This window comes from Onychostruthus taczanowskii, unplaced genomic scaffold (assembly GCF_017590055.1).
Source record: "Onychostruthus taczanowskii isolate IOZ18803 unplaced genomic scaffold, ASM1759005v1 scaffold58, whole genome shotgun sequence".
Taxonomy (NCBI): domain Eukaryota; kingdom Metazoa; phylum Chordata; class Aves; order Passeriformes; family Passeridae; genus Onychostruthus; species Onychostruthus taczanowskii.
Window position 1 is genome coordinate 8,082,115 of NW_024503457.1, and position 21,472 is coordinate 8,103,586.

The window sequence follows — 21,472 nt, forward strand, 5'->3', positions numbered from 1 at the left end:
AGCAGTGAGTCCACATTTTCATCATCTGTCCAAGATTCCATGGCTTGTCCTTGATACCACAGAATTGAATGAGCCACCGTGTTTCTGTCCTCTATCCTATGAATAATGTCGCTAAGTGACTTAGATAAAATGGCAATGGGATTCCATCCCATCTTAACTCCAAGTGAACATGTCAAGAAAGGGAATGATGCAATTCTAACAGGATGCCAAGGTCACCTGCTGGGTAGAAACCCTGAGCCAAGGAAGATGGTACAATTGTTGGAGCAGCGAGCGCTGCTCAAGGAATCAACTGTTAGAAACAGGAACAGTGCAAAATGGATAAGTCATGGAGCAACTTAGTGCAAACATATTGCTGTTCTGAAAACCAGCAATACTTCTATAGCCAGCATCCACCTGCTTTGTTATTGATCTAGACATCCCAGAGTCAGTCTTGCTGCAGTGTCTAATCTATGGTGAAAGTAAGAGGAGGATTTTACAGAGGTGCTGAAGGGGCTAGGATGGCTGGCCCTATCTTGGTATTCCCCGGGTATCCTTTATCTGTCATGAATGCCGTTGAGGATCAGAGGAACAAAGGTTCTGTTCCTTGCTGGGGTCCTTTGGTCGTGCTTACTCCACTGTGAATACTGGTGCTTACTTAAGCCTGACTGTGCAGTATGACATCAACCACATACATCTAAAGATAGTTAATACCTTACTATTTAGAAAATCAATACACTTTCATAGTATAAAGACCATTTGTATAATAGTTGCTGAATGAGATTTTCCTGATAAGCTGGGGGCCAGAGGCCTAACAGGAGAGAGGCAAAGCCAAAAATACCCTCTGCTGTCCAGCTGCAGCCCAAAAAGCAGCTGGATGTGGGCATCTCCCCATTGGATTGATAGGCTTTCCACTTCTCAGAGCAGTTTGTTTACAGCTGTGTCTAAAATAAACGTTGCCGAACTTTTTTTTTTCTTTTTTTCTTTTTTTTTTTTTTTTTTTTTCCCCCTGCTCCTGTTATTCCTGCGGAATAAGTTGGATTCCTCTCTGACTCACGCATGATTAACTAACTTCCAGCTGCATTATCTTTATTGTTGCTGCCGATGCACAAGCCAGCGCTCAGCACGACTCGTGGATCCCAAGCTGTGCTGGCGAGGCTGCCACTTACAGAAAATTATTTTTTTTTTCTAACAGTTGTGGTGTTTGGGAAACGTTATTATTTTTTGTGCATTTGTTTACTTAAGAGACAGCAAGTACCTGCTTTCTCGGGGACAGAAAAATAACCGACACGCTCCCCGACCCACACGGTGCGGTGCTGCTGGCGGGGACACCGCGTCCGGGGGGACCGAGGGGGTCCCGGCGCACGGCGGGAGACGATGGGACAGGAGGGACCGGCAGCCCCGGCGAGGAAGCGGTTAACGCCGGGCACCAGGAAACGGGAAGGAAGAGGCTGAGCTCGGCAGGAGCCGCACGGCGGAAGCCCCCCCGACCCCGACCCCGACCCCGCTCCCGCCGGGAGCCGCCGCCGGACCGGGCGCACGTGCGGGCGCGGCGGCGCAGGGGCACGTGCGGGACGGGCACATGTCGCCAGAGAATCACCTCCGGCCAGGCAGCAATTAATTACAGAGCCTTGATTGCCCCGCAGCGCTGCCGCCCGCCGCCGGGGCCGGGGCGAGGGCGGCGGCGGCGGGGGGACCCTGCGCCGAGATGCTGCAGGTGGCGGAGGAGGCCTTCCGCGGCGGCAACTTCGAGCTGGCGGCCGAGATCTACGGCTCAGAGCTGGCGGGGCTGCCGCAGCCCGAGCGGGGCCTGTGCCTCCGCCGCGCTGACGCGCTGGCCAGGGCCGGCCGCATGGCCGAGGCGCTGGACGCCTACGGCGCGGCGGCGCGGCTGGCGCGGCTGCGGCCCGAGGAGCTGCGGGAGCTGGCGGAGAGCGTCGCCCTCAGCATCCGCGACAAGGAGCTGCACCTCCCGCCCTGGGGGAGCGGCGCGGCCGGCGGCGGCGGGGCGGAGGGCGAGGGTCTGGGCGACCCGGCTTGCTGCCGTCCGCCCGAGCTCTTCGCTTGCCCGCTGTGCCGGCGGCTGCTGTGCGAGCCGGTGACCCTGCACTGCGGGCACACCCACTGCCGCCGCTGCGCCGAGCCCGGCGACTGCGGCCGCTGCCACCGCCCGCGCCGCCCCGCCGAGCCGACCCCTGCCGCCGCCGCGCTGCCGCCGGCCGCCGGCCGCCCGCGGGTCAACGTGGTGCTGGGCAACCTGCTGCACAAGTGGTTCGGCACCGAGAGCCGGGCGCGGCGGCTCCGCGCCGAGGGCGACGCGCTGCGGGAGCGCCAGGAGCTACCGGCCGCCCTGGAGAAGTACAACCAGGCCCTAGAGATGGGTGAGTGGCGCCGGTGGGGAGGAGGAGGGGGCGCGGCGGGGGCAGCGCTGGCCGCCGCCACCGGCTGGCCCCCGCAGCCGAGCGGGGAGGGAGCTTGCGGCGAATGGTGGGAGAGGGCGCCTGGGGGAGGCTACGAACGGGAATCCTGCCAGCGGGTCTCCTCACGCCCGCCCCCCGCTCCAGTGAATGGCTATTTTTGTTCCACTGGTATTTTTGTCCTTGCTCTGAAGGTGCTTGGCGTTTAGCTGTTCGCTGCCGATGACTCATTATGCAGTATTTCTAGAAAACCCGCTTTCCTATTTATGGGGAAGCCATCATTCAGTGTAGGATACGCAGTAGTGGTCGTGTTGAGCCGCGCCGCGGCTTCCTGGAAGAAATGAGTATTTCGATCAGATTCATTCAGCTACGTGCAGCAAGATGAGAGCTTTGAAAACACCTAATGAGCTATCGGTAGGTGTAAGGGCTCTGAAAATTTCCTTTATCTTGCACTGTGCAAAATACTCAAGATTATTTACGTTTAGCCTTGGAGAGATGGTCCCCTCGTGTTTTGAGCGTAGCCTCTTTGTTGACATGCAGGATTTCTGTGTGCAGGGTGTTCTCTGAAGAGCTTGGCTTTAAATAAAAATGCCTGCCTTCCTCCTCTGCCAAAACGATGGCAGCCTTAGTTTATCAAAACTAGCTTGTTTTCAGGTTCTGCGCCGAGTAGTAGGTGGATCCTGCTCGCTCGGTTGTAGCCTTGTAGTAGTGGATGTGTGCGTGCGTGAGCCCGGCTTGTTTGCCCTGCTAGCGGTGGGGGTGGTACAGCACCGTGCGTGTCTGAGCGGCGTGGAGCCGGGGAGAGCCGCGGTCTCGGCAAATCCCCCGGGATCTGCCGCTCCTCCGGTCTCAGCGTGATGGATGTCCGGTTTAATCAAGGAGGAAGGGGGAAGAAAGCCTCCGTCGTTTTAACACTGACGAAATCCTGCGGGTAAATGTCTCTGAAAGACAAATGTAGGGAAAACTGTGCCGCTCCTCTGTCAATGAGCTCCTTCCCTGCATTGACTAAAAATCGTGGTACTTGATCCTAGCTGTTACATGCAAGGATAAATGGCTTTGATTTTTTTTTTATTTCTTTTGCTGTGGAGAGAAACAATTTAACTATTATTCCAGTCCTTGACTCACTTTCAATGTTTTGCCACGGCTTAATGATAGGCATTGGAGATGGAAGAGTTTGGGATGGGATAGCGTAACATACTATCTCCTCACAGCTGATGCTGACTGTGGAAACCATTACTTCTGCTGTTTCTTGCACTTTCCAGCTAGATGTGACAAGTTTTCAGTCCTATCTGAGTGTCCCTATAAAACTATTATGTGGTTTAGCTGAAGTAATCCCTATTAAAGTAGGGCAGGATGGAGCCCAAGAAGGAAGGTGAAGCAGAGGGAAAGGAGAGACTTAATGTAGGTCACTGGTGGAGTTTTCAGTAGGGAAGCATCCTAATATTTTGGGTTCAGGGTCCTACTGCTGGGAAGAACAGCATTTCATCAATGAAATTAATATTTGAAGAGTTTTTTAGAGAACTATTTCTCACTGTTTCTTCTGCTTCCTGCTGTGTCAGCATGGGGGTGAAAGGAGAGGGAAGACTGTGGTGTGCTGCTGGTGTTCTCACACAGCACATGTCTTTCTCCTTCCTCTACCTGGAGTACAATCTCCAGCCATGGCTGTTGTGCATCAGGATCTCAAAATAACTCCTTTGCAGTGTACTTATTTCTGTCTTCAGTGATTTCCCAAGCAGCCTGGGAATCCATTCAGAAAGTCCTCACTCTGTCAGCGAACTTCAATTTTTTGTTTTTAATACAATTGTAATTGGAAATAATAGCAGCTATCTTGCTAGCTTTTGAAATCCAAAAGCCGTAGGCTTACATGTTGCCACTTCCCTATAGGGGATCCAAATTCCTGCTGATGAAGGGCAGCCCATGCCCCCAGCCCATCATCTTTTGATGTTTTGTGTGTGCTGGTGCTGTTCCTCACAGATTGAACTGCTGTGAATGAGCCTCATGTTCTTAAAATTCTTGCCACATGTTCGTCAGGTACTCCTTTTCAGCATGCTGGAGTTGCCTTCTTGTTTTCCAGCCAAATATCATGGTAAATAAGGAAGAAAAACCCACATTCTCTGTTCTAACTGTTCAGTGTTTAAATGTTAGCATATGAGTGACTGAAGTGCACAGGACAGCCCTAAGAGTCACACCAGGTGCCTGAGGGCATTGTCCAAAAGCTTCCTGAACTGTCAAGTTTGTGGCTATGATCATTTCCTTGGGGAGCCTGTTCCAGTGCCCAGCCACCCTCTGGGTGAAAAATCTTTTCCTAAAACCCAACCTAAACCTCCCCAGACTCAGCTTCAGGACCTGAAGCTTCAGGTCCTATTCCTGGTCACCAGGGAAAAGAGATCAGTGCATGGGCCTGCACGTCGCCTTGTGAGGAAGCTGTAAATTGTGATGCGGTGTCCCCTCAGTTTCCTCTGCTCCCAGCTGAACACACTTCTGATATGTGAGAAGATAAGTGCTTTTTACAACCTCCAAATGATAGTGTACTGCTATTGGGTGTCAAGGGCCTGGGTATCATTAGAATTTCTTTTTATTGACTGAAGGCACGTGAACACATTGATTATACAATTGTGATATAAAGTTAGGTAAAATTCCAGGTTTCTTGCCAGTACACATGCTTCAGGGGGATTTTTTTACTGGTGTTTTTTGTGAAATACTTTCATACTCTATTTGTTACTATTAGCTTTGTGTGATGTAATATTAAAGCAAGTTTTCCTATCACTTTGCTCATTCTGATTGTGACCTTCTCCTGATTCACATTTTAGTTCTTGAGGTGCATCAATTCTTGAATTACATTTGTGGTGCAATCTGGAATGTCTGGTACATATTTCAGGCCTGGGAAGAGGTCTACATGCCTTCAAGTTGTCAGCTTTTTCCAGTTGAACTAGTTAGTCTTACAAACTCATACTCTTAGTGAGTATGTTCAATCTTTTGTCCTTAACTATCACATTTACAGCAGCAGTGATGCTCCCATGTTCACTCCTGCAGTCTGCTATGGATTCAGGTGTGGCTGACTGGGGTTTATTGTTCTTAAGAAAATCAGCTTTGCTATTTGATCCTTCCAGTCCTCTTGAGATGTGATCTCTGCTGTATTATACAAAGTCACTGCCTTTTTTTTTTTCCTGCTATAGACATTGTAATAGATCCTCCATTATTGTAAGGTATCTAATTACCACAGCTTCAAAGCAAGCACATGTCAAGCCGCTTGAAAGAAAGCATTTGTTTCCAGATGGATCATTTTTTGTGCCAAGCTTTATGCTGTTCAGCCATGATAATATCAGGTATTGTCCAAATGTTACTGTCATGGCTGTTATCCCAGCTTTCTGAATTTCATTTGTGTGAGGGTCAGAGGTGGGCTTCCTCTCTGACATCGCTTCTCTTCTAACTAGTCTTCTGATTGTCTGGACTCCTAGGTTAAATAAACTGAACTATGTGGTATATGTGTGCAGGATTGCTTTGTTTGTGGGGTTGTTTTCTTTTGTTTACTTGGGTTTGGGGCCTCTTTGCGCAGTATGTGCTTTCTGCACCCTTTTTTCTTGTACCTGCTGCTCTCTCGCTGATGGAGATGCTCTCTGGAGGGACTGTGCCTGGGAGGAGTACAGTCATTTCCTTATGTCCAGGCATACAGACTTTTTAAGCTGTGTGCGTTAAAGTAAGCTAGATTTCACTGACAAATAATTGTATTTTGAGGATGTGCTTTTGGGAGTGTATTCTGGTGGTTTCTTTTGGGGTTTTTCTTTTTTTTTTTTTTTTTAATTATTTCTTCAAAGCAGTTCTCAGTTACAGAGGCAACAGGTAGCTGTTGCTTCATTGGGAAGATTGTGAATAGAGCTTTTCCCAAGTACAGCTCTAAAAGAGATGAAGCTCCCGTTGGGATGAGGGTACATTCGTTAGACAAGATGCATGTTACAGGTCTTGGGTGGTCTCTCAAGCCTGCCCTCAGGGCTGTGGCTCGGCTAGGAAGGGCTGTGACCTTGTGCCCCCCTGACCCTAATCTCAGATGAGCTTCCTTGGGTGTGGAAGGGTAAGCCTGCCCTGGCTCCTGTGGTGTAATGCGTGGGGTTTTTTTGCTTGCTGTGTGCTGTACAGTTGGGTCCCAGCCCTGAGGGTGGCACACATCCTGCCTGGATGCTGGTGTTCCAGGATACCTTGTTTCTACATGAGACCTGTTGGCTTTGGTGTATAGTTACCCACTGCTGCGAAATTTATCAGGCCCGAGAAGATCATGGTTTCTGGAGAGCTGTAAGAGCTCAGCAAACACTCAGAGTGGTTGTGTTTACTTCTCGTGTGATGGACTCTTCTGAGCAGAAGTTGGTTTGTCTGGGGCAGGGAGGGGATAGCTAATGCATGCAGCCACTCGCACTGCCCAGGATTTTAGTTTCACCCCTGCCAAGGTTTCCAGAATGAGTATATAGGAGATTAAGCTCAGCTGCATCATAGAGTTTTTAAAAGACAGGGAAAGATTGAGGACTTGGGAAGAAAAGGCTCCTTTGCACATACCTCTGTGTGGATCTTTGTTTAAAGTGGATAAAGGATGGTGTAGGAAAGACCAAGGAGAGGAGGTGAGTTTGTACCCAGCCCAAAGTAGCATTAGAGGTAGCAGTGCTACAGGGCAGGCAAGGGAGATGCTGCTGGGGATGCTCCGGTGTCTCGGAGTGGAGAGCTGCTCACTGACCTCGGGCCCACAGGGTGGTGGTTGTGGTGTTGCTAGAAACAAAATGCAGAAGCTTTCTTGAGCTTTGGTGGAAAGAGGAGAATCTGCCTCTCTTGACCAGACCTTGGAGAACCCTCCCCCCTCATCCCAGTGGATGATCACCATAAATTGGTCTGATGCAAAAGAAAGCTTACTGTGGCCACTCAACACTAATTACTTTTGTGGTCAAGTAATTAATGGAAATTTATCTGATTCCTACCAAGTTCTCCCTTTGTAAGAATTGAATTAAGGGGGTGGGGCAAGCCAGGAGGCAGTAGAAAAAGACTTAAAGGAAGCTACAGACTTTCAATGTGAGTTGATTGAAGAGCAGTTGCTGTAGATTTTCCTGCCAGGTAAACGCCAGATTGTGGGGTTGCACTCCTTCCTGGAGAGCATGGCATAGGTGTACTTCAAGCCAAGCATTCTTTGAGTTGAACTGAGTGCTTACAGCCATAAGATCGGTGTTGGCAAGCGTTCTGCCATACCCCAGAAATAATTTGTTTGGGTATTTTTCTTCTATTTTTGTGTCTAAGTTGTTTCAAATAAGGGTGGGAAAGGATGAATTTCTTGGAATTTCTTGGTGGACTGGTGGAACACCCTTCACATGCTTTCCTACTGCAGCCCTGACTAGTGATGGATTTCTCTGTTAGTCCTGGGTCAAGGTCAGAAGAGGCAAAGAAGAGTCCCAATCTGCAAAGGGACTGAGCTGTCTTTAGAGAGCTGTGCTGAAGTTTTTGTAGAGATGGTTGATGCCATTGTATGCATTTTATTAATTCTGCCATTTTCTAAGGTTGTACCCTTGTTAATGGTGCACTTGTACCAGAGTCTTGTTCAAAGAAAACTGCTAGAGAGTGTCCATATGCACCTCTGTGTGCATTATATGTATTAGAATACTTTAATGGTCTCTTCTTTTGTATACCATTTCTAGAAGGCTACTATTAAAGATAAGGTCATTTGTCTTTTCCTGATATGGTAAAAAAGATGTTGGCCAAATCTTCCTTCCTCACATGGTCTTGGGTACACTTTCCTGTTTGCAGCAGTAAAGAAGTCTTGGATGTTGTACCAGCCATTTAACAAAAACAACAAAAAAGCCATGGTAGACAGCTGTCATGACTCCTGCAACAGCAACTGGTTCAGTAATTTTAATAATTTATCAGAAGAATATTTAATTTTGTACCTCCTAATGTTAGATGACTTTAAGAGAAGAATGAGAGGTAGTGTTTCTGAAATTACCTGCTACAAAAAATAGTCGTTGCTTGCTGCTTAGAGAAGTTGGGCTAAAAAAGAAACTTTCCCATTCCTCTGTAAAATCATGTCTTGGAATCCACTTAAAGTGTGTGTCCAAAACTTCTTTGCTCTGTTCTACATGGACAGAAAAACGTGTAAAAGTAGGAGTCAATGTTACCTAGAGACTGTTGCAGTAATCCCAGAGTTATTTTTAAACTTGAAATACTTTGCAAAGTTCCGCCCCTCAGTGCCTCCCCTCCCCATTTTACTGTGAATTAGTTCTTGAAAAATAGTAGTAAATACTTCACGTATGTCACCACTGGAAACATGTCAAGTCATTTTGAGGAGAAGCTCATATTACTCTTGGTTTGTACAGAGCTTGTGGTTGAGTGCTCAGGTCCTGTAGTTGGATCTCTGGAAGTTTTTGCCTGGTTGCTAAGAGTCTGCTGAAGGCAGAGGCATTGCTGAGCAGCAAGACCAGAGCCAAGGTGGTCAGGAGGCTTATTCATCACTGGCGAAGGGGAGAAGGCATCATGCTGTACAGTAGACAGTCTTGCTGTGGGTTTTTGGGTTTTTTGTGTGTTTTTTTAAAAAGTAATTAACACTGCTCATGTAACTTACCCCATCTGAAATGGTACAGAACTGAATTTTCCCCTCCTCCTTCATGTATGTAACCCAGATGTAATTTTCTATAAATAATTGAACTACTTCAGCAATCGTCAGGAGTGAACTATACCTACTTAAGAAAGTCTGAAGAATTTTTGAAGTCTCTTCAAACAGCATATTCTTTTTTTTTTCTTTGATTAAGTATAACAGAATGTCTTTTGCTTTTGAAAGAAGATGTTTATAGAATTGACTTGTGCTTCCTTATCTTAAAGTTAGTAGGGTATTGCAGTACTCTTTTATTTTTTGCAAATGTATTAAGGGACCTGCTTGTTTTGAGGACACAATAAGTGAGGTAGTAACAGGGAAACAAGAGGGTCCTTTTTTTGCAAAAGTCAGAAATTCTGAAACAAACTTTACCTGGAAAGAGAGTTTATGGAGACCTGAAGGGTAACTTCTAGAAATGTAGCCTATGTACTAATCATGTTGAAGAAGACAACCATGTTGTCAGTGGTAAGGTAGTTTTATGATAGAATATCTGGCTGTAAACTGATCTTGTTAAATAAACTGTGATTGTGGGAGATCTTCTTGGCTGGTCCCGCCTTGTCTGCAAAGTACAGTGGTGTCTTTGGAGTCTCCTTGCAATCACAGGTTCTTTTGCACCTAGCATAGGTCCCTGTTTCTTTGGGAAGATGAGAGCTTTTCCTTGGGTGTTTGAAGATCTGGCGGGGGGGTTGACCCCTTGATGTTTTTTGTTTTGGTTTTGAATCTTGCTTGTTATATCATACTTCAGGCAGTAGATATCTTGATTTGGGTTAGTCTCTGTACGTGCTGTTTGAGAGGATAATTCTGTTCTGACTGAGGCTTTGGTAGGAAACCTTTCCCAGCCTTGAACTAAATGCTGGGTGAATTAGTAAGCATTGAAAAAATGACTCATATTTGTGTACTTACTGCTTTTATTATACTAGTGGCAAGATGCCATAGATGACCTTGGGGTACATCATGTGAAGCAGCCCAAATGTCCAAAGGGTAGAATGGGAACTGGAAATACAGGGAGAGTGTGTTGTTTCATGCTGTATTATCTGGAAAGAGTAGCAGACATCTAGCAGAGTGTTGAAAGATTAGGATTTGCATAGGAGGGAGCAATGATCTCATATATTGTGCTTAGATCTGTGTTGGGGCATTCTTGAATTTGGGACTTTTGCTGCTGCTACAATTCATGACATGGATTTGGGAAGAAGGTTATCATTGGCTTTGGAGTTGTGGACATGGAACCTAAACTGTAGGTTAATGTAATTGGTAATACATTAATTTGTAATAATGTAATGGGCATGCTTCTTCCTCATGAGGCCAGAGCTACAGCACAAAAGCAAGGATGCAAAATTAGCTGCATCATCTGTAGCAGCTCTTCTGGGTAGCATACAACTTCCCTTACAGGTATCTCCTGAGTAATAATGGCAACAGTGATTAGCTGTGCTTAGCAGTGATGACAGTCCAGCTTTAAATAACATATGGAGCTTCCTAACTGAGGACTTAAGTGAGCCTGAAATAAAACTGCTGAGAATCTAAAGCATTTTGTTCAGCACACTTGCAAGAGCTGTGTTCTTAAGCCTGGACTTTTGAGCAGCAAAATACAGAGGCCTGAGAGAAATTAGTATCAATCTTAACATTACATCTTCCTTAAAAATTGATGGCATAGGCTTCAGGTGGAGGATGGTGGTGTCCCGTGCTCCTCATCCTCACCACAGCCTGTTTTAAGGGTACCTAAGCCCATACACTACTGCCTGCCAGTGTTGATCCCTTTTTCCCCCAGGGGAAATGCCTGCAGACTCCTGTTCACAAGCGCCTGTCTGGTAAGTGCTGTGGAAGGGTGCTGGGTTGCACAAGTAGACTTCTGGAGGAAGAGCCATCTTCTACTGCATTCTCTGTGCACTAAAAACTCTTGCACACTTCCTCTGGGGTCTTCTTTCAGGAAGATGCCTGTGTAAATGATGACGTAAATGCAAGGAGGTGATGTAAATGCAAGGAGGAAAAGCCATGTTATTAAGAAAATACGTATGCCTTTTAAAGTCCAGTTGTTAATCCAATTAAGGTGGACTGATGATTCAGAAAACACAGGTTTGCTGATTGCAAGTAGTTGGTCATGTTCGTTCTCCCCCTTAATCAGGTTTGGGAAGCTGACCCTGGTTTTCCTCTTTGCTGTGAAATGAAGTTTTATTTTAAAGTCCTGAATGTCATTAGTACTTCTGCTAATTATTTTATCTAAACTGCACCTTTCTCTTTTCCACTCCCTCTTTCCCTACCAAACAACCCTGTGCATCCATTTTTCTGTGTGTGGACTTGTCATACTTACATGAAGTTGGAGGTGAAAAGCTAATTTGCTATTCAGTTAATTACTAAAACTTGCTAATTTCTCACTGAAATAAAAATATATTCTTCATATTATTTTTCAAGCTTATTAAAAGGCTTTCAGTACTGAATTGTTCAGAATTAAATGCATAATGTAGCAAAACAAGCCAAGTTTCTTTCTCTCTCCAGGGCAGAAATTTCTTTAAAATGTGAGAGAAGTTTCTACTGAAATACTGTGCAGGCTGACTCTTACAAGCAAGACTGAAAGGTGTTTGTGATGACACTATTTCAGTTCTGCTCATGCCTTCAGGAAATATGCTTAGTATTGAAATAGGTGTGAAGAAGATGCAGTTTTCTAGGAAGAGTTGTCAGATAAGGAGACTTAGAGAGTTCTAGCAACTTTACACTTGTTCTTTCTGTTCTGAGTTCCTGGAAGAAATCACTGTGTTGTTTTTTACAGTAAAACTTCTGTCATCATCTACGGCCAGTTGGGCAAATTCTCATAATTCCTCTAACTGCCTTCCAGACACAAGGAGATTTTGAGGAGTCCTGTTCTCCTACCAGCCTCCCAAACTCAGCAGAATAGTTTTTTTTAAAAGCTTGAATTCTTGGGCATATCTAGAAAAGTAATTTTGGGTGATAGCTTCTGCATAAGTAAAAGCATAGTATAACAAATGTGCAGATGAACACAAACCTGGTGTGAGAGGAAAATTAATGATTTTGAAGCAATCCAAGCTGTCAGCCACACTCAGGGTAGGCAATATTTGATGGTCCAAAGGAGGGTCCAGGAAGCAAAGACCCAAACATACCTCTGCTCTGGGCCCTGTATGGGCTAGAATTTTGTCTGGTACAGTGGAATTATGGCTAGGGGGAAGGGAGATGCTTGGGAAGATTTCCAGGACTTGTGTCTTGGAGGTCGTCCCTGTGTTCCAGCTGCCTGGAGCCGCAGATCCTGGGAGCGTCAGTACTGCATCCCTGATGCTGACAAGGACATAAATTTTGCTGTGCAGCTGTAGATTTCCAGGAGGAGATGGATTCAGAAAATGCCATCTGCTGGTATTGTGGAAACGGTAAAATTTTCTACACTTTTCTTTTTTAATATGGCCTGAAATAATAAGTCATTTCATAAAATAAATCTTCTCTTTCTCTGCTCTTTATCTCCAAAAGAGAGAGTGCATTATTTTAAAACAAACTTTTGACTATTGTGCAGCTTTTTCTTTTAGGGTTGTTTCTTTGGGTTTGTTTTGTTTGTTTGTGTTTTTTGCTTGTTTTTGTTTTGTCTTTTGTTTTATTTTTGTTTGTTTGTTTTTAATTGGAAAAATAAACTTGACAGTTATTATAGTGTAGAATCAAAATGTTAGGAGTTGGAAAGGACCTTAAAGATCATCTAGTCCCCTGGGCTGGGACACTTTCCACTAGACAACTGGATTGAGTTGCTCAAGGCATTGCCAAGCCTGCGCTTGAACACTGGCAGATTTGTATGCTGGCATCCAGCAGCATTCACAAACTCTGTACACCCTCAAGCCCTCTCCTTCCATCTTCTGTGACTAATTATTTTCACCACAGCATTTGCTGTGGCATGGAACAACTCAATATCATGGTGCTCTCAAGAAACCCTGTAGTTACTTATGTAGGCTGTGGGTATGTATACCCTTTTTATCCCATTTCCAGGTGAACCTTGAATTAGAGTCAGCCAGCTGATACCTCAGTTCCACTGACAAAGAATGAGGTTTCAGTCCACTTAGCTTTGCCCTGATGAGATGCAGACCCTCTTGGGACAGTCCTGCTGATAGCAGGAGGCTGGGAACTAGGGATGCATGGGTTGGGTGTAGAGCCAGCAAGATTTCAGGCTGCACTGCTTACTCTGTGAGTGAGGTGAGCCTGAATGGAGGTGGCTAATCTCCCTATAGAAGACCTGTTACACTATGGCCTCATAAATACTATTGTCTTTAGCAAAGTTGTTTGGTTTGTTGGGTTTTTTAATCCTTTCTCTCAGTTAACTAAACATTCCTTGCCAGTTACTCATTAAGATGGGCCACACCTTATGCTTTCTGACTGAGTCTCAGAAAGAGAGATACTAGCCCGGAATACACGTAGCTTTTTCTGGCTTGCCTCCAGGTTGGTTTATTTTCTTTTCATATTGTGAGACCCTTTGGACTGTGCTTCAGGAGGATCTGCAGCCATTCCCACACTGTTGTGCTCTGCAATGGCCTTTTTTTGCTTAAAACTTTTGCAGTGAAGATAAGTTCCTGAAAAAGAGCTGATGAACCTGTTCTCTCTCTGGGTCTGTTTGGTGTGTGAACTGTTCTGAAGAGTGCTGGAAAGCATCAGTGTGGTCAAAATGTGCAGTAGTGAACAGGAGCAGCAAGCTTGACTTGCTTTGTCCCCTAATCTCACACTGCTTCCTTTCCCTGTGGTGCCAGAAATATCCCACCCTGCACCCTGCTTTCCTGTGGAGGTGCCTAACTCTGCTTGCTGCTTCTACCCACCACGGCATACCCTGCAACTGGGTTCCCTAGAGCAGTTACAAAGATGGAAATACAGTGTGAATTCCTTACTGTTCAAATGCAGCTAAATAATTTTGTATTTGAGCATTTGCTAAAAGGAGCACAAAGCTTACTTGAAGATCTTAGGTTAATTGGTTTTCAATTTCATTTAACTTGCAGTCTTTTTAAAAACTATCAGGTAGAAATGTGGATCATTGCGTACAGCAGTCTGCATGTGTAATAGTTAAAAAAAAAAAAAAACCCACAACAAACAATCATAAAACCACACAAGCAAAAACCAGCACAGAACCTCACCTTGTGAGCTTTTGCAGAGCTCTTTAAGTGTAGTCTCTAACTGTCTCTGTCTGAGACTAGCTGGAGAAGCATCAGCCCTGGTATGTCATGCTGCAGTTAGTGTGTCTGGCGTCAGTCCACACTACAGCCAAAAAAGGCAGCGCTCCTTGCTGCTTCTTTCCTTCTCATCTGTGTGGCTGTACAGTGAACTAGTTGAGAGGAAACCGATCCTCTTAAACCTTTCTATTTATTTGTTGCTGTTGAATTAACTTCCAGTCAATTGATTCTTTGCTTCTCGGTGCAGCTGGCCGAGCCTGGTTTGCTGCACAAGCAGTGGCATCTGCCCAAGAGACAGATGGAGGTGGGAGGGGGAAATGATGTTGGGCCATCCTTCCTCGTAGGTCCTTGGGCTTAGAGTGGTGGCACCTGCAGCAGTTGTGCTTGCATATGTGTCCATGCATATGTGTTTGTACCTGGGCTGTGTATGAGCAATGTGTTCTTACTGGAGGTGTGTTTAGGATGCTACTGCTGAAGTGAGATCCAAACAGTGAAGCCAAAGCAGGCTGAAGAGAGCAAAAGTATGGAGACAGGAGCCATGTATGTGAACACAGGGTGACAGTGGAGGTGACATTTGTTGGAAAAATTTAGATGTGAGCTAGTTTGGATGTGAAGCTTAAAATTTACAGAAATGTGATACTGTCTCTCAGCTCACCTTGGAGCCTTTTTAAAGATTATTACTTCTTCTGACAGTTTTAACCAGCTCACATTTGGGAAAGAATTACTTCCAGAGGCCTCTCCCAGTACATGAAGGTCAACAGTGACCAAGAGTAAATCTCTCATAAATCTTATCACCTATGATAACCTATCTGTTCTAGTGAGCAAGCAGAGCATTATTTGGGACTTAGTGTGTATTTTGCAAGGATGGGGCCACAGCCTGCTGCAGTGTCCTTGCCACGCTGGGGATGTTGTGGCAGGGAGGTGGAGAATTGACTGGACCATGGGCATGGGGTGGTCGCTAGTGGCTTGAGAGCTGCCGGGTGATGGCTGCCAGTGTCATTGTCCAGGTGTCCGTAATGGGGTTGACACAGTTCAGCACCTTACTAACGGCTTCCATCGCAGGCAAGAGCACACTGTTAGTGACACCAAACTGGGAGAGGAAGAAGCCATTCATGTGTTGTAGGGCAGGGCTGCCATTCAAACCAACAACCTGGGGCATGGGCTGACCAGTGTTACCTACTTCTGCAAAGGAAGTACACATGGGATCCAGGAACTCTGTGCAAAAAGATGGGCTGGACTAGACAGCACATCTGCAGAAAAGAGCTGGAGGTCCTGGTGGACAGGCTGAACATGGATCAGCCAGTGTTTCTGTGGTCCTGTGAAATTGTAATGTGTTCTAGAGACTTTAAGAAAGGTCAGATTAATAATGCTTGGGAACTTTATAATCCATGTGAACTGAATGATTCATGAATTTGTGGAGGCAAGGTGTGTGATCATGAGAGCTTTGCTTGCCCTGGGAAGGCAAACGGATATGAAGTGTAAAGGCTGCACACATTTTTGTTATTTAATGGCTTCTGGTAATGTTCTAGCTGAAGTCCTGCACTGGTGATTTCTTTCTCTATGCTGAGGGTAGAAACACTTGAAGCTTTTTTCTTTTTGCTTTCTGAAGTGCCCTGTAAGCAAGATGGGGAAAAGAGCAGTGGATATGAAATATGTCCTGTTAGATAAAACACAGAGATTGCTTCAGAGTGAAAAGAAGATATTTTATGCAGGAAAGAATGAAGGAATTGCCTTTTTTTCCATTACAGGAGAGTATAAATGCAGTGGATGGGAAGTAGTGATTGTTACGGTGGCTGGATATGAGGTTATAGTATTTAACATGTCCTGGTGCTTCTTTTAATGAAGTTCCTTACAACTGGTTTTGTTTTCCAGCTCCTTGCAAGTGTTCATTAATAGCCCAGCGGGCAGAGCTCTGTACGTTGATGAAGAACTACCAGCAAGCTCTTCACGACGCAGACATCCTGTGCCGGAACAAGCCCCACTGGCCTGCGGTACGGTGCTTGCCTTTTGTAAAGACCAAAATGAAAACTGCTTCTTCTCAGGGCTTCTCTCTGTGCTGGGGGTGTTGTTGAAAGAACATTGTGGCATTAACAGGGTCAATAACGTCTTAAGGTCTTCAAAGAATAAGCCTGGAAGGTCCTCTGAATCTCTCCAGCTGGTGGGATTTTAGTGGTGGGCAGCTGGTTCGGTGGTTTTGTTCATGCTGGAGCCTATTATCTGTTACAGCTTGGCAGCAGAATCAGTCTATAAGGCTCCAGCAGCCCAGGATGGCCCTGCATGTCCCTCTGGGATGATGTGTCCCCAGGAAGTGGGTGACTTTGACAGCCTGCTGGCCGGTGTGTTTTTCTCAGAAGCCACCCAGACTGTATTTCAGGATTATTTTCTTTCCCTCTTTAATACTAAGATTTCATATCTGTGCTGTCTACCTGTGTCATGGTGTTTCATGGAGGGGTTGGGATTTTTTTCATAACCAAAGCATGTGCCACCAAGGAGCATTGGGAAGTTTGAAGCAAGTATCAGAAATGATGTTAGGAGAGAGAAATGGAAGAAGCACGTGATGCCCATCACTATTACTGGTTGCCTGAGGCTGGACTGAGTGTCCCACAGTTCACCCCACCTAGGATTACACCTGCAGTCAGTCCTGTCAGCAGCAAAACTGCAGCACAGGTTTGAGCAGAAAAAGCCTCTGGCTGCTTACTGGGGAGAGTATAGCATGGGGAATTGGGGAATGATTTTAGGCAGACATTGTCTTCCTGTGGAGACTAAGGAGGTTGCATAAATGCCTTGGTCTCCTGCCTGAGCAAGCAGGGCTGTGCATCTAGTGCTCCATTCCCATTCAGGGGTGATGCAGGGCAGGCAGAGAGGTGCTGTCTGAAACACTGAGTCTCTGGCAAGTTAGCCTTCAGAGAAAATTACCTATCTGTGCTGTCACCCGTTAATACCTTTCATGTTGGAAGGCACTTCATAATCTTCCCCTGCATCCAGTTTGCTTCTCTATCTTGGATAATTTCTCTTCAAGTCAGGAATCCCACCTTGGGTGATGCTGGCTGGGTTTCTGTGCAGAGGGCGAAAAATTAATTACGCACATTCAGATATTTTCTTGAAGTGTCTTCTGTTTGCCTGAATCCATGGAAATGTGATGTGTGTCAGTCGTAGGCGGATAAAGGTTTCATTAATCACATCTCTGAAGAATGTTAATTGAAAATGAAATTTGTCATCATGGCATAACCAGCAGTGTCTCAGACGTACTTCACTTGTGCTTTCATGTTTGTGAGGACGTCAACATAAGCTGTGCTGACCCAGAATCCATGTTATCCAGGAGTTCTGGGCATCTGCTTTGTTTTGTGTATTGCAGCATCTCATGCAGTGGCAGAGATTAGCTCAAACATGTGCTGTATACTTAAAACAAACACAACACAGAATTAAAATTAATTCTGGGAGTAGCTCCTAGGATGCAAGTGTTCACCTACTGGTATCTTTTGGCTTACTGATAACAGATGTAGTGGCTTGCTGAGTTACTGGTGAAACTCCTTGGTATGCTGTAGTCATTGGAGCTATAGATAAGTTGGTTTCTTTTCAGTTGCTATGAAAACTGGGACTCTGTAAAGCAGGGAGAAGTTTCCAGCTGTGTTTTTATGTAGAGGGTGGACAGAGGTGCCCTCCTGCCTGCTACTCGTGGTCCCACTTGGATCTCCCCTTCAGTCTGATGCTTGTCAGGAGTATATGAAAATAGGAGAGGGAAGGTGGCAGCAGTAGCCTCTGAAGTATAGGGGCCTCTAGTCCCTGGGCCTAACTTCTGGTGTTGGATCTTTAGGTACTTTGTCTTTGGACAGCCCACTTCAGTCCTCCCTTGGGATCCCTCCCTTGGGATCCTTCCCAGGGATCCCTCCCTGATCAGCAGGTCAAATAAGGACATTGCTCTTACGGGCTCGAAGGGCAAGTCCAAACAAGCTTCTAGGCTCCCCGGTGCAGTGCAGTAATGCTGGCAGTGGTGGCAGGTGTGTAAAAGGTTATATGGAGGCTGTGCAAGCATCCAGGTAAGAAGGTCAGGGTCAGGCCTCACAGTATCTCTCTTCTTGCTGCATTGAGGAAAAGAAAAATGTATCTCACCTGGAGAGAATCGATGTGTACTGAGATTTCTTGTACAGGTCACCAAATTATAATTGTATTAATTAACCTGGCCTGTGCAGTGCTTGTTGCTTGGTTTTGGTGTAAGCCGCCTCCTTGCAATTCCATCCAGTGGAATGGTAAAGATCTTAACAGATCTCAGCTTGGACAGCAGTATTGAAGGAATGAGGGAGTTACCTGCTGAGGAGGATTATGTGATACTGGATCTTTCAACATTATTATAAAGCAAGAAAAGTGGATCTGCTTATCTAGCCAGTCTCTTAGATGAAGGAAGCTGTACTTTCAATACAGCCTAGAGATGTTCACATGGGTCAGGGGTGGATTTGTAGAGCACTCTTCTATCTAATAAGCAAGAGGGGAATGTTTAAATGCACACTTAGTTTCTTTTCATTGTAAAGGAAGTAATTTCCATAGTTGGTTAAGAGCTGTAGTTTGATATCTGCAGCTAAATTCAGAGGGGAAGCATTCCACTCTTGCTACTAGTAACAAGTAAAGTAGGATTTATCCCCAAGCTGGCTACCATAGCTGTTGGCCATGGATGTGTTACTCCAGACCACACTGGAGAGAGGTAGGGTGGGCTAAAATGCTTCAAGTTAAGTATTGGTACGTTGCCCTAAATTCATTATGGTTTTGGGCACATTAAACAGGTGAAAAATTATCTCTGTCCTAGTAAGACATCCAGGAGAAGTGACTATCACGAACTCTCTCAGCTGCCGCTTCTAGGCCACCCTGTGCCACTGCCTTTTCTGTGCAGATGTCTTACTTTTTAAGTTTGTCCTGGTATGTGAAACTGTTCTCTAGTGTATCTAAGCACAGTGGGATATGTAGTAGACTTTGTCCCTGGGGGGAAAACACCCCTCCTTATTCCCAGCTCTTCTCTCAGGAAATGAGCAATGCCTTTGGCAAGGGATGATACAGCAGAGGGTTCCTGGGTGATCTTTTTTCACTAGAAGGGACTGAATTTCTTTCAATCACACATGTCAAAGAGCTTGTTACCTGAAAAATATCTTGTTCTTTACCTGCAGAATTACTTGGACTTTCAGGTTTGTTTTCAGGTGTATTGCTGCCACTTCAGAAATGATCTCTACATTTCCTTTCCTGTGTGAACAGGGCCATTATGTGAAAGCAAAAGCTCTTTCTGGATTGGAAAGGACTGAGGAAGCATTGAAGGAATTTCTTTATTGTGTTGCCTTAAATCCTGAATGGAGCTCAATGAAGAAAGAAGCCCAAAAGGTATAAAATGTATTTACTGACTATTTAGCCATTGTGCTGCTTTTAATCCCACAACCAAGTCAATTTCATGGTATTTCAGGTGGTAATAAACACCCAAAGGATAGTTTGATTCAGGAGATTCTCCAATAAACCTTTTTAGCATTATGCTTTGTGAGGCACCTCTTGGTTTTGGTTAATGCCTCAGCCAGAGGGATTATGTATTTGTGAATTCCACTGCGTAGGCTTGAGGCTGCTAATTTTAGTGCCCATCAAAAAATGACTTTTATGTGGGAAGTGGCACAGGATTGAGGAGAGGAAGCTGTGTGCTGCCCTGTGCTGGAAAAATCCTGCAGTCTTTGTAGCATTTTGTTCCTTATGGGAAGTTAGACACATTAAGTGCTAACAGCCCATCAGCAGGTTCTCTGTGACCAACCATACAGGCAGATTTTTATAAAAATGAGATGAGGATTTGGCAAGATGCTTGGTGTGGACTGGTGAGAAAAAGAACAGGCTTTAAGCTAGGGGTTAAATCTGCTTGAGGATGGAGGAGATGGATGAAGAACACAATGTTTAAACACGTCTGTGTTGACTGGTTTTGATGGAAAAGCATGGTCTGAAGACTTCTGGAGGCAGGGTCAAAATGGAGATGGGTAGGATCAGGAGAAGGATGCAACAAACTGCTGTCCTGGATGCTCTTGGGGAGCAGAATCCTTTGGTAAGGGAGATGGGCACCAGAAGAGCACCTTGGAATGTGACTGTAGTTGTGATGGGCATGGCCATTCAGGTTTCCCATGGGCATTGGGGAATGCAGGATGTCTTGGATGTTGCAAGCTTTTTGGCATCTAGAAACTGAAGTTTGTGCATCTGTGTTCACATAAACATAAATATCTGTGTTGTAATTATGACTTTTTCTTTTTTTTTCTTTCTAATTGACTAGATAATGTGTGAGATGTTTTTCCCAGCCTTTGAAAATGTGCATGATAGTCTAACAGCACCTTTCTCTAGTCGGACATCCCATACAAGATTGAAACCTGCATTTCTGAGTAGCATAAACACACAGTCAGCTGTGGAAGATAACTCTGTTGCTGGGTCCTCAAAGGTAAAGCAAAAAGCGTTCAACATAAAAATACCAAAAATAGTATGTGGGTCTTTCTGATCTGTGTGACATTGTCTTTGTCTGCACCTGAGTAGGCACTTACTTTCATGATAAGCCTGTTCTCTCCTTTGCGGTTGGATCTCTTATTGGGATGTACTTCCTCAGAAAAATAAGAGAGTGAACCTTTTTCTTCAGAAAACAATGTGATGCCTTCATTTGAGGGTCAGTTGTGTTTGTGATTTTTTTCTACTGAGGATTTTAGTATGACAGGAACATAATTTCTAGAGACAGGAGATGTAGGGACAGACATGGCCATATTTCGTGCAATTGGGAAGTCACCTTTGATACAGACCTTTCTCCATTGCTTGGCTCCTGTGGGAACATTGATCTATTGCTGATAAAACTAATAGATAAAAGCAAACCAAAATTGTCTCATGGTGTATATAACTGTTCTTATTTTTTTTAGGATACTATGTTCAGGTTAACAAAAACCCCGTCCCAAGAATCTGATGTATTCAGAAGCACTGATTCTTCTGTTACCCATCATGTTCTGGATCTCTACTTTGATGACAACAAGAAGTCTTTGGGAGCTATTCTCTCCAGTTTACCTGGGGTTGGCTTAAAAAGAAAGCTGTCCAGTGATACGAGGGATTTGCAGAGTTTGGATGTCCCCAATAAGATTTTTAAAAAAGGTTTGTGTTGTGGCTTAGAAAAGCGATTTCTCTTGCACATACTGAAAAACTATAAACTTTTTTACTCCTCCCTTTTTATAGGGGTCAATAAAACATTCCCTACAGGAATTGGGATAATATTTCGTTCCCTGGTGTGTCTGTTTCTGCTCTAACAACCTCCTTACCTTATTCCAGAGCAGTTTAAGTTCAGTGACTGA

At 45.1% G+C, this 21,472-nt stretch overlaps 1 protein-coding gene across 3 annotated transcripts in view; it reads left to right on the top strand.

The window, feature by feature from the left end:
* The first annotated feature begins 1,613 nt into the window (after nucleotides 1-1,613).
* Nucleotides 1,614-21,472, top strand: part of LONRF2 (LON peptidase N-terminal domain and ring finger 2) — a 33,803-nt gene continuing 13,944 nt past the window's right edge. Inside the window, exons 1-5 of one of the 3 annotated variants that reach the window (XM_041418127.1) lie at nucleotides 1,614-2,357; nucleotides 16,020-16,138; nucleotides 19,386-19,508; nucleotides 20,425-20,586; nucleotides 21,050-21,275. In XM_041418127.1, the coding sequence (XP_041274061.1) occupies nucleotides 1,685-2,357; nucleotides 16,020-16,138; nucleotides 19,386-19,508; nucleotides 20,425-20,586; nucleotides 21,050-21,275 (1,303 nt within the window). In that variant the 5' untranslated portion in view covers nucleotides 1,614-1,684. Of the gene's footprint in view, nucleotides 2,358-2,698; nucleotides 2,808-16,019; nucleotides 16,139-19,385; nucleotides 19,509-20,424; nucleotides 20,587-21,049; nucleotides 21,276-21,472 lie in introns of those variants that run through there. The other 2 variants (XR_005953663.1, XM_041418128.1) reach the window with 2 other exon arrangements.